The following is a 12,387-nucleotide window of genomic DNA, read 5'->3' as shown; positions in this document are numbered from 1 at the left end:
GTTCTAGGATTCCCTCTGTCCGAAAGGGCCCCAGCCCGCATACCTGCACGGGCATGGGGGCGGGGGGCGGAGGCAAGGAGGCCGCAGGTGCACTGGCGCCCACCGGGGGGCGCCCCCCGTCCTCGCTGTGCGCGGCTGGGTCCTCCGACCGCCAGGGGCCGCTGCAGGCGCCGGGTCCCGGCCGCCCTGCCTGCCGGTTGCCGGGGAGCGGCCGCCGAGGCCCGCCGGGCTGGAGAGCAGGCGGCTCTGAGAGGTGGGGACACGGGGCGCGGGGCCCCAGGGAGAGGGCGCGGGGTGCGGCGCGAAGTGACCCCCGGGCGGGGGCGCGGCGGGAGTCCTGGACGAGGTCCGGGGCGGGGGCTCGGGGCCCAGGGGTACCAGGCGCGGGATCACCCCTGGGCGGGGGTGCAGGGATCCTGGGCCGGGCGCGCGTCGGGGCACGGGGTCCTCGGCGCGGGGCGGACCGCGGGGTCCTAGGCGCGGGGAACCCCTGGGCGCGGGTCTCCTCTCCCCTCCCTGCCCCTCCGCCGGGGCCCCGCGCCGGTCGTTGCCCTGAGGAGCCCCACAGCCGGCCAGGCTGGACTCGCAGGTCCTGAGTCAGGGGCCTTCGCAGCCGGGGCCGCTGACCTGCTCAGGGTCGCCCGCTCTCAGGGCGGGCACTGCGGGCCGAGCTATGGTGGTGGGCGCGCAGGTGAGCGGGGCGGGGCCGCCTGGCTGCGGGAGGAAGGAGCGCGGCAGGGTCCCCATCGGAGGCTGCGCCGACGGGGAGCTTACTTGGTCATGCCCCCGCACCCCACGGGAAGAGCAGGCCCCTCAGGAGGGTGGACTTCCACCATCCTAAGTTGCTCCTGCTTTCACCCACCTCTAGGAGGAAGCCGCAGGCCAGAACGTCTAGATGCTACTTCTTGCTGGCCTGTTGCTGACCTGTCAGCTCCGTCACCTTTAGGAACAGTAAACTGGCATCAGGGCCACGGTGGTGGCAGGCTGATAGCACACTTTCCTTTAGGTTCCAGTCGGGGACTTCAGACCTTCAGGGCTTCCAGCCATGCAGCAGCCAGCCCTGGTGGTGCCGGACCACCCCAGGCCTGAAGGGGAGCCGCTGCCGGTCCTCTCCTCCGTGCCTCACCCAGCGACGTCTGACTTCGCACCCCTAACACTGGGCGTTGCCAGTAGCCCCAGGAGGAGCCATCTTCTGAGTCGGCTCAGCTGCTGTCGTCCGTGAGGGCTGGCCCCTGGACTATGCCATCTGAGTTGGCGTGTGTGGGGCACTCGGAGGCTGCCCCCCAGCAGCCCGCCGCCCAGGGGCATCTGCAGCCTGAAGTCAGGATGCTCAAGGGGCAGCTCCCAAACACTGAGGAAGACCCCGTCCCCGACCCTTGGTCCCTGCCTGACAGCCGGCAGGCACCTGAGAAGAGCCCAGTGCTCCCTCCTAACATCCCAGCACAAGTCACCGATGAGGATCCACATGCCAAGGCAAGAGCCTTCGCACCGAAGCCGCCGACGAGGCCCCGGCTGGAGCGAGCACTGTCCCTGGATGAGAAGGGCTGGAGGAAGAGGCGTTTTCGAACCAGCCGGGAGGACCTGGCTGGGCGGAGTGGGGCCAGCCCTTCTAGGGGCTCCCTGCAGGATGAGGCCCCCGGGACCCCCACCCACAGTGGCTCCCCACCCTGCCTGAGCACCTCCCTGCAGGAAATCCCCACAACCCGCAGGGCCCCCTGCAGCTTGGGTGGGGGCCCCTCCTCGTGGGGGAACTGTCTTTCTGGAATGATCAGCACTTCCCTGGACCTCCTGCACCGGGATGGGGCCTCGGCTGGGAGCACCCCCAGGCTGGCCAGCCTACTTCCCCCACGCCCGCTGCCTGCCATGGACCAGAACGTCGCCTCCAATGCCCTGAGGACAGCAAACAAGGTGGACTCGGATCACGCGGACTACAAGCTCCGCCTGCAGGCCAGGCTGTTCCGGGCCCACAGCAGCCTCGGCCCTGGCCGGCCCCCGAGCCCCCTGGCCAACGACGACTGTTCCCTTCACTCGGCCAAGTCCACCTTCAGCCTCCTGGCACCCATTCGTGCCAAGGACGTCCGGAGCAGGTAGGGCCTCCGGGGTGGAGGGGTGTCGTCCGCTGCCTTTGTGTTAACCTTCAGATGCAGGTCCCATGAGAACCACGGGAAGGTTCTCCTAAAAGCATGTGAGGTGCTGGAGCAGCTCTTCCACCACTGACCCCCTTGACCTAGCGCCTCCCCAACTTTGAGACGTGCCTCTCATCTCTTGTAAGAACTTAGGGCTCCCCTAACCCAGGACGATCTCATCTCCAGGACATCCTTTACTACATCTGCACAGACCCTGTTTCCAAATAAGGTCATATTTGCAGATTCTGGGGGTCAGGTGGCAGACAGAGGGCCGTCTTCCCCTCTCTCCTCCCTTGGTGAGCTGAGCAGTAGAAGCCAGGCAGGTGGTCTCTCTCCAGCCCTGGAGTGAGGGCCGCTGTCCCCAGGCTCCCTCCTGCTCTCTCCATCAGCGAGGGAGGGGCAATGTTTATTATTATTATCACAAAGTGAGCTCCTTTGTTAATTTCATCCACCGTGAGTTTCTCGTAAAGAGCAAGATCTCTTTGCGCATTTGAAGTGTTCTTATACTGTCTGAATTATACGCAACTTACGTAGATGTAGCACGTGTTATAGAAAATGAGAAACACATCTCAAAGTTACAAGCAGCAAAGGTGGACTGATGGGGACACCTCCCTCTTCCAGACCCTCTGTATGTTCTCGGACAGGGGTGGGCTTTGTAAGCCACGTGGTCTCCGTGGCCGTGGGACACACACATCAATGGCCATGGCTGTGCATCAGGGGCACTGTTCAGGGACAGCAAAATGTGAATTCATGTCATTTCTTCATGTCACAAAGTACTTTTATTTTTAACCCCAACCTTTTGAAAGTGTAAAAGCGATTTTTGGCTCGCAGACTGCACACAGCCCAGATCTGGCCTGAGGTTGGGCCGGGGACCCAGGGAATTGCCCTTGGAGGGGCTGCTCTCTGGCCACGCAGCGGACGGCCCGCTGGAGGAGATGGCACTACAGGCAGTGGAGGGGGTTTGAACACGGTCAGTGAGGTTCCTCCCTCCTGACGTGCTTAAATTCATGTCCTTCAAAGCTTGGTCAGGCTTCAAGAGTCTCCTGTGTGAGCCCAGGGGCTTGGGAGCCACACTCCAGACCTTATCTCCTTCAGAGGGATTGGCGCCTCTTTGAAAGCTAAGATTTTCTCAACAAGCTGCAGTGAAAAGAGCGCGTGAGCAGTTATGCAGGTTTCTGGTAACTGACTCAGGCTTGACCCCAGGCGCCCCTTCCCTTCTTGGGAGCTCGATCAGATGGTGTAAACCCTTGGTGAACAAGCGAGCTGGGATTGGGGTGTCCACGGTGGGGTGTCCACCTTCCCGGAAGGTGGAGGCCAGCAAGTAGACCAGGGCTTAAGGGGTGCGTTTGCTGCGGAAGTGCCTGTCTGACCAGGTGAGAGTGGACCCCAGGACAGAGGCCAAGCTGGTGGTTACCCAGTTGGCCCAGCTGCAGGAACAAGTCCCCCACACAGGCCTCCTGCACCGCAGCGCCCGGTGGCTCTCCTCATCACATCGCAGAGCCCAAGCAGCCCCCCGTGATGTGCTCTCAACACTGGACAGGGACATGTCAGGAAACAGGGAGGGGCCTCGGAAGAAATCAGAAAGTGTGCCGGCAGGAGTGGGCATCTGCAGGTCCCGGTGATGAGGGGAGATGACTCAGAGGAGGGCCCATCAGGCGATGCCATGTGCACCCACCAACCCATCTTGGTGCCCCTGGATGGGGAACGGGACACGTGGAGCTGATCGGGGCACATCCGTCAGGAAATGGGAACAGGTCTAATCAGCCTCGAGTTGTCACGAGCACTTGGGAGACAAAGGAGTCTGAGCTGGGACTTCACAGGCCTGATGACCAGTGTCCCCAGTGTGGGCAGCATGGGGGAAGGAGGCCTGTCATGGAACTAAGAAGACGTCAGGGACGGAGCAGGCCAACCCAGGGTGTGGCCATTGCCGGGGTCCCGATCCAGGGACCAGCCTGACTGAGAGCTGGGTTGGTAGTGGGCTCCTTCCAGAAGGAGGGTTCCCGGAGAAAGGCCCGCAGACAGTGCAGCGGGAAAACGCAGGGGCCTCCCTGCGCGAACGAGTCTCAAGAGGAGGAGGGAAAATTAGAGCAGGGAGGGGACACAGCCGTCACCACCCAGCTGGCCCCCTGCTCACCTGCCCAGGCAGGGATGGAGAAGGCGGCCACCAGGGCCTTGGTGCGGAGGAGCTGGACTTGGTCCCCACGGGAAAGAAAGCAGCCCCTGTAGACCTGGAGCAGGAACGCACTCGGGGTTGGGCGGGACCGGGACGGGCCGGCGCAGCCGCCACCAGTTTCTGTGCGGTCCCCCAGCCGAGAACGGTTCTCACATTGTTGAAACAAAACACTGAGGCAGTACTGACACCCTTTGTGATGTGTGAAAGTCACGTGGAACTCAGGTTTCGGTGTCCCTAAGTAGAGTTTGACTGGCACTACGGCATGCGTCATTCGGTTCCGTATGGGTGGTGGCTGCTGTCAGCCGAGTGAAAGAGGGACAGACTGGTGGCCCAGAGTGAAACACCACAGCTGCTCAAAGTGTCAGTGCGACCTTCAGGGCAAGAGTGGGGCAGGGCAGGCCTTTCTTGTTCTTTGTCGGGGCCTTGTTAACCATTTGCAGGTGGTGTCCTCTGAAAATCTGAAAGTGGATTTAACCGCCGCGTGTCACGTGCAGCACGTGTGCGCTCCCAGTGCTTGAGGACGAGGCCAAGGCCAGGCCCTCAGAAGAGGGCCGGCAGTCCTCCCCGAGGTCTGCTTACAGCCAGAAGCCCACCTCGACCTCTGTCTGTGGCCCTCCCAGGGCCTTGCCTCTAAGAGTTTCCACAAAAAAGCCCAGAATGTCCCCTCATGTCCCTTCACCTATGGAGGTGAGAAAGAGAAGTCAGAAGTCTGGTGTTTGTGGAACTGCGGACCTGGTAGTCTCCTGAGAGGGCAGGGGACCCCGGTGCTTCGGCTCCGGGCCAGCTGGCAGGGTCCTTAGGAAACCCCAGCTCTGGGAGAGAGGCTTCAGGAAACCGAGGCCTGAGGCCGACAGGCCTGCCCGCGAGGCGTGCCCTGCACCTGGCCCCTTTGTGGGCCATCCGCTCCCACCCCCAGCGCCCAGTTCAGTCTGTCCCTGTCCCCACAGGAGCTACCTGGAGGGGAGTCTCCTGGCGAGCGGGGCCTTGATGGGGGCGGATGAGCTCGCCCGGTACTTCCCAGACCGGAGTGTGGCCCTCTTCGTGGCCACCTGGAACATGCAGGGCCAGAAGGTAAGCAGGCCGCCCCCTCCCACCTTGACTGGGGCCAGGGTTCCTGCCAGGCTCTTTCCAGGGCCTCCCCAGCTCGCCCGTCACCCTCACCCCCGAGGAGCCTCCTGCCCGTAACACTGACTCGGCCACCTCTCCACCCTGACGACGGGGCGCAGGGGCCCAGGGCTTCTGTTGCACACACACTGTGTTGTTAGAGCGGCTTTAGGTTCACGGCACACCTGAGAGGAAGGGCGGAGGTCCCACAGGCTCCCCACCTGTGGCGCCCGTCGCAGGGCCCAGCCACTGCAGGCAGCCCAAGCCCACGGTTCCCCTTGGGCCACTCCTGTGTGCATCGTGGATCCTGGCACATGTGGGGACACACATCCACCCCTGTCCTCCACAGAGCAGCGTCTGCACCATTATCCCAGTCTGTTTCTCATCGTGAGTCCCTCACTGGTCGGGGCTCCCCATCCTCTGCCCCACCACGCCCCGTCAGGGTCCCACTGCGAGCCGGGCGCTCAGCTCCCTCAGTCCTTGTGGACTAGGTGAGCATCCTGGCCGCCAGGCTGGGGCTTTGCATGCTGGTTTCTGGGGAAGCCCATTGGATGGACGCTGTCCCAACGGCCTCCTGTGCTGCCAGCGCCTGAGTCTCCGGGGGCGCCCTTCCCACAGTTAGCGGTCTCCCCCCTGCCTGTGGGGCTGGGCGTGGACGTCCTCTAGACTGTGGGTGACCCTGACACCTGGGTGAAGGAGATGACTGGCCACCAGTGGGGGCTCGGGCTATCGCCCACGTGTGCCAGTGTGTTTGCTGCCAAGAGGAGCGAAGCAGCCGTGTCCTGGGCTGACAGCAGGGTGATGGGCGGGGAGGAAATGGCGCAGGGCTGCAGCCCCCACAAAACAGTGACCTGAGCGAGACAGAAGTGATTGTCTCTCGGGAGGAGGCAGTTGCCCAGGCTGGTGGCTCCGTCGTCCTCAGGGAGCCACCCTGCCCATCCACCCATGGCCCTCACCCTGGGCCCAGAGGGCCAGAGCCGGCCGGCAGCCCATGGCAGGGCCGGCAGCAGCTGGGGTGAAGACCAGGGGGGCTCGCTTCCCTCCCTGGGGCTGCAGTGAGAGCGGAAGCACAGGGGAGGGAGGCGGGGAGCCCACTTAGGGGACGGCCAGGCTCGGGGCTGGATGCAGCAGAGCAGACAGTGGCTGCACTGTGGGCAGGGCCGAGGCGGGGGGGGCATGGCGAAGAGGGGAGCCAACTGGGCCGTGACAGACCAGGGACTCCCCTCCCTTGGGAGAGGCCGTGGGGTCTGCAGGCCGAGCAGGAGCCCTGCGTGCCAGCCTCTCCAGCCCCTGCCGGGCGCTGCTGCTTTCCCACAGGAGCTGCCCCCGAACCTGGACGAGCTCCTGCTACCGGCCGAGGCCGACTATGCCCAGGACCTGTATGTCGTGGGGGTCCAGGAGGGCTGCTCCGACAGGTAGGCGGCTCACCCACTTTCCTGCCTCTGCCCCGCCCTGCGTCTCTGAGCTGCTGGTCCCACCCAATCCCTGGGAACAGCGGCTCCAGTGGGCTTTCGGGGCCGAAGCTGCTGTGGCTGGAGAACCCCGTGTGGGGCAAGACACAGGCCACGGCCAAGCCTGGAAGCTTTTCCTTCTCAAATGGTGACTCACAGAATTTTAAATAAATGAGATCTACCGTCTTGTAAGTGAATAGCTGATCTAAGAGACAGTGAGGGCAGCGAAGCCTGGCACGTCCTCTTGGCTCTGAGCCCAGCCCTCAGTGGTGTCGCTCACCTGTCCTAGGTCTGGCGGTGGCCCTCAGGTGTGTTTGCGAGTTGACCTGGTGAGGGGAGTGGGGTCCCCACCCCTCGAGCAGCAGTGGGAGGCCTGGCCAGAGCGGAGGTGCCCCGACTGCACAGACACTCGGAGGGGGCTCTGCTCCCCAGGGGTCCTGGCCTCCAGGAGAGGTGGCCTCACTCCTGCCCGGCCCTGGAGCTCTCCCTGGGCCTCTGCTCAAGTCTCCACTGGGGTACCAGCCCCGTCCATCACTGAGACCTTTGGGAGGCAGCGGGAGGACATGGGCCTGTGACCATCACCGGAGACGCCGAGGAAGCGGGTCTCCTAGGGCCCGGTGGACCTCTTGTGCTACTCGATCACCGCATTCCCACAGGAAGAGGAGCTTGCTTCCCTCCCGGCTCCTGGGGGCTCTCTGGGGCTGGGGCGGGGGGCTGGCGGAGCTGGGAAGCCCCATTCCCAGGCCGACTGCTTCCTCACCGCAGGCGGGAGTGGGAGGCGCGCCTGCAGGAGACGCTGGGCCCGCACTACGTCATGCTGTTCTCCACGGCCCACGGGGCGCTGTACCTGTCTGTGCTCATCCGCAGGGACCTCATCTGGTTCTGCTCAGGTAGGTGGCCCAGCTGCACCGCGTCCCCTTCCATGGCAACCACGGGGAATCGATCGGCCATGTTGGGGCTCAGCGCTCTTCCCCTCCCTGCAGAGGTAGAGAGCGCCACGGTGACCACACGCATCGTGTCCCAGATCAAAACCAAGGGCGCCCTGGGTGTCGGCTTCACCTTCTTCGGCACCTCTTTCCTCTTCATCACCTCGCACTTCACCTGTAAGTCTTGCCCCAACACTGGGTGCCATCTGCCAGAGTCAGGCTGGGGGCAGAGGGTGCCGGGTCCCTCGTTGGCCTCCCAGGACCTAAGAGGAGACCTCACGGGGGCCTCCCATCCAGATGGGCTCCGTCCTGAGCTTGGAAAGGTCTGCTGGGAGGTGCTGTCAGCCTGGTGGGCCGGGTCCCCACATAGACGCCGTGTGATTAGAGCACTCTCAGAGGGCAAAGGGGGGGGTCTTTGCCCAGGACGTACCCCCCAGGTGCCCAGGCCTGGGTTCAGAAACCTGCCTCTGTGGAGGCCCTCACCACACCATCCTTGCAGCTGGAGATGGGAAGGTCAGCGAGAGGCTGGTGGACTACAGCAAGACCATCCAGGGCCTCGCCCTGCCCCGGAACGTGCCGGACACCAGCCCCTACCGCTCCGACGCAGGTGAGCGGCCCGGGCAGTGCTGCTGAGAGATGCTTTACCCCAGAGACCTGCAGCAGCTGCCTCCCCCCCTGGATAGTTCAGTGGGGACGGACTGTTTAGAGCTTTTGAGAATCGAGGTCAGGAAAGTCTGGAGAGTCACAAGGCTTTGGTGCCTGCCCACCCGCAAGTAGTGACCATGCGCACCTACTCAGCCAGGCCAGGCAGTGTCCATGCAGCTGCCAGCCCGGGTCTGATCCTCGCCGCTGCCTCCCGTCTGTGCTGTGAGAAGCTGGGAACCCGAGGGCAACTGTAGCCACTTGAAATGAAAGAAGGAAAGTCACAGACTCAAACATGACCCCAGAATGCTGCGGAGTCTGGCCCTCACAGCCCTGAGCCCCCAGGACAGCATTCAGGGCTGCCACCCTCTTCCCCAGGGTGTCCTTGCCCCGCTGTGGCTCTGGGGGTTTGGGGACACAGACCAGTCCCTGCTGCCAAGGCCTGGGGAGGGCAGGGCTCATGTGCTTCCCTCTCGCACCCCAGCGGATGTCACCACCCGCTTCGATGGGGTGTTCTGGTTCGGAGACTTCAACTTCCGCCTGAGCGGCGGGCGGGCGGCGGTGGAGGCCATCCTGAAGCAGGACCCGGGGGCTGACGTGCAGGCCCTGCTGCAGCGCGACCAGCTCACCCGGGAGATGAAGAGAGGTGGGGCCCAGGGGAGGCTGACGCCCGGGACAGGGGGTGGCACTCCTGGGGTTGGGGTGACCCTGGGCTCCATGCTGTCCCAGGGTCCATCTTCAAGGGCTTCCAAGAGCCAGACATCCACTTTCTTCCGTCGTACAAGTTTGACATCGGGAAGGATTCCTACGACACCACCTCCAAGCAGAGGACTCCGTCCTACACGGTGAGCCCGGGCTGGCCCCCACGGGGCGGACTGGATACCCTCTTGTCCAGGGCGGGGACCTGGGTGAGCCAGCACCCAGCCTCAGCCCCGGGCCAGTGACCACTCAGCTCTGCCTCCCATGGGGCTGCCCTCCAAGTGTTGTTCTGAAGGGGGGCTCGCTGGCCCAGAGGAGGCCTGGCACGGGGCAGGTGCCCGCACGGTGGGCTCTGGGCAGGCGCTGGGAGTGTGTGCAGGGTTTGAATCTGGGCAGGAGATGCTGCCCCAGAGCAGTGAGGGAGAGGCCTCAGGCATACCTGGCCCCGTCCAGGGCCCAGATGCCCATTGTAAGCAAGGCTTGGGGCTCGGGCTCTGGGCAGGGCCTCCTGAGGGTGGGCGTTGACTCGGGACTCTGCTCAAGAGCAGCTGGGGTGACGGGCAAGCAGGCCAAGGCCTGTAGCAAAGCTGCCTCTGGGTATTCTGGGCAGGACCGGGTCATGTACCGGAGCCGCCACAAGGACGACATTCGCCCCATCAAGTACGCCTCCTGCCCCGGTATCAGGACGTCCGACCACCGCCCCGTGTACGGCCTGTTCCGGGTCAGAGTGAGACCAGGGAGAGACAAGTCAGTATCCCGCCAGGCCTCCTCCCTCTGTCCGCTCCTGGGGCGGGGTGGGGGGTGCTGGGAGTGTAGTGTGGCTCCTCGGGTCCCGCAGCCCCACGTGAGGGCTGCTGGCATTGGTTGCCTGAAGTGCTCGATATGCAAGTGACATGCCAGAGGGTGGGGACCTCGCCCGGAGCAGCCCGAGGACAGCAGGGGTCACCCTACAGCCCCTGCAGGGGCCTTCCCGCCACAGGCAGGGTCTGGCACCGTTGTGGGCGGAGGCCTGCAGGTCCAGGCGGCCGAGGGAACCCCCGGGCCCCATTCCTCCACGCGCCGCCGCCCGCAGGAAACACCACCCAAGCAGGAGCGGCTCGGAAGACCGGCGCCCTCCTGACGGCTCCTTCCCCACAGCATCCCGCTGGCTGCTGGCAAGTTTGACCGTGAACTGTACCTGATAGGAATTAAAAGACGGATTTCCAAAGAGATGCAGAGACAGCAAGTGCTCAAGAACCAGCACTCGAGTACTATCTGTACTGTTTCTTGAGAAGTTTGCTGAAGGAGGGGGATTCGCCACCTGCAACGTGGGAGGGTATTTGGCCCAGACTCCCTGGAAGAGAGAGGAGGTTGCCATCTGGGACCTCTCCCTGTCTTTGGATCAGGATGAGCCGCTCCTGGAATGGGACCAGCCCGTGCGTACTGACTCACCACCCCCGGAGCTCCCCTCACAGGGCGGCCCGCGCACGGCCCGACGCTGGCCTGCTCGCCCACAGTCCCTGTCAGCCTAGGTGTCAGGGCGGCTTCAAGCGGCTCGCAGGCTCTCCACCCCGCCGCCGCCGAGCCGCCGCCTCCTCCTCCCGCCTGGCTGCCGAGCCCTCACCTCCGTTTGCATGTCCAGATCCGCAGCCTCCCTGCAGCCCCTAAACACCAGCCAGGAGCTGCCCGTCTTGTCTGAGCTCAGGGCGCCCGGTAGTGCTGGGGAGGAGGCTGCCCGGGGCTGGGTGACCCTGGGATCTCGGATCCCACGTCAGGGACCACAGACAGGATCCGGCTGAGGCTGGGATGAGGAGGGGCCGGTGGTTCAGGGCCACAAAACCACCTCCCTCTCCTCTCTTGGTCTCAGTGATTTCAGACCATTTTCAGAGGCGAATGGCATTCATGTAAGAGGTGAGTTTCCCGGTCAAAGAAACCGTTAGAAGCTTCTGATGTCACCACCTGGCCCGCCTCGGCCAGCACCCCGCCATGTTCCAGATTTCTTCTTCCTCAAAGGATTTAGAGCCCATCATTGCTTTGTGTCTTAGCCCATCTCTTAAAAACAGTGCAGGCTTTGAATGTGGGAAAATCTAGGGGCATTCAATCTAGTCTTTTAAATTATTTATTTTTCAGTATTTATATTTTTAAATAAATACATATATTGACTCTCAAACTCTCTCTGGCTAAAGGTTGAGTCCTAGAAAGAAACAATCTGTATACACACCCTGTTCTTTCAATGTTCTTATGAGGAGAGGCTGTCACATTCAAAGGCAGCATGTTTGGTCTCACGTGATCTACCTCTGCTGCCCGTGCACCCACAGCCTCGTCCGCTGCCCCCAGGTAAGTGTTCACTGAAAAAGGGGCTTCTGAGGAGACCTGAGTACTTCAGACTTGAGTGAACCATGATGAACGATGGAAAGTCAATTCCAAGAAGTAGACTATCAAAACTTTTATTAGCGTCAGCTTCCAAAATGTGGAATGTAGATTTTAAAGCAATACACACCCAATCTTTTGGTACAAGTGGGAGAAATTCCACTGAGAAGGCAGTCAATCCCATCTAATCTTTAGAAACTGTTCAGATTGTCTGAATGTATAAAATTGTGCTCAGAAGAATGTGCGTTTGAGTTTTGAATCAATTGTGGTAACAGGGCTTGAAATGAGAATTTATGGATTCTTTCTGGGTGTTTTCTCTGACCAAAATCATGGAAAAGAGATTTAATGTGACACAGACGTGTGTTAGCTTTGAGATTGAGCTTCATGTGGTTGGGGGGCCATTACATACACCTGATGGGTCCAAAGTGAAGCAGTTAGTACCAGCCATCAGAGTTTAGACGAATGGGGTCTCACTTGGCAAGTGAGGTTAAAGCTCAAATTAATGCAAATGAAACTGGTGACCGTCTGGAAACTGAGCTTCATAAAGAAGCGTGGAACACAACCAGGCTTGAGGGCGGTTTTTAGAGCCCAGCTCTTTTCTCAGAAATGTGCTTTGAGTCCTGCACGGCCAGCGCAGGCTGCCGCCAGAGGTGGGGGTGCTGACAGGGAGGCTGCTGAGGATGACAAAGGCGCACTCGTGCTCAGGAATGGAGTGGACAACCTATCACATGGGTGCGCTGGAAAGGTGGCCAGGAAAAGCCCCCCTCCCCCCAGCAAGAGGGAGGGGCGCGGCACCCAAGGCACAGAAGTGCCCGGCCTGGGGGTGGGGGGGAGCGGCTGGCAGAGAAACCAGCCCTGCATGAGCGCCAGCTTCTAGGAGGCTCATCAGGAGTCGAGTGCAGCCCAGGCAAGTCCAT

At 62.3% G+C, this 12,387-nt stretch overlaps 1 protein-coding gene across 2 annotated transcripts; it reads left to right on the top strand.

The window, feature by feature from the left end:
• The first annotated feature begins 144 nt into the window (after positions 1-144).
• INPP5E (inositol polyphosphate-5-phosphatase E) lies at positions 145-11,270 on the top strand. 2 transcript variants are annotated; one of them, XM_032478799.1, is made up of 11 exons: positions 145-253; positions 1,007-2,087; positions 5,247-5,370; positions 6,721-6,818; positions 7,620-7,744; positions 7,838-7,957; positions 8,280-8,387; positions 8,907-9,068; positions 9,152-9,267; positions 9,732-9,868; positions 10,259-11,270. In XM_032478799.1, the coding sequence occupies exons 2-11, from the start codon at positions 1,240-1,242 to the stop codon at positions 10,389-10,391; spliced, it is 1,971 nt and encodes a 656-aa protein (XP_032334690.1). In that variant the 5' UTR covers positions 145-253; positions 1,007-1,239; the 3' UTR covers positions 10,392-11,270. The 2 variants fall into 2 exon arrangements, with proteins under 2 accessions (XP_032334690.1, XP_032334691.1); XM_032478800.1 differs by having other exon boundaries at positions 154-253; positions 869-2,087.
• The last annotated feature ends 1,117 nt before the right edge of the window (positions 11,271-12,387 follow it).

Source organism: Camelus ferus, chromosome 4, assembly GCF_009834535.1.
Source record: "Camelus ferus isolate YT-003-E chromosome 4, BCGSAC_Cfer_1.0, whole genome shotgun sequence".
Taxonomy (NCBI): Eukaryota; Metazoa; Chordata; class Mammalia; order Artiodactyla; family Camelidae; genus Camelus; species Camelus ferus.
Note: the sequence above shows the minus strand (reverse complement) of the source record. Positions and strands in the feature narration are given on the sequence as shown.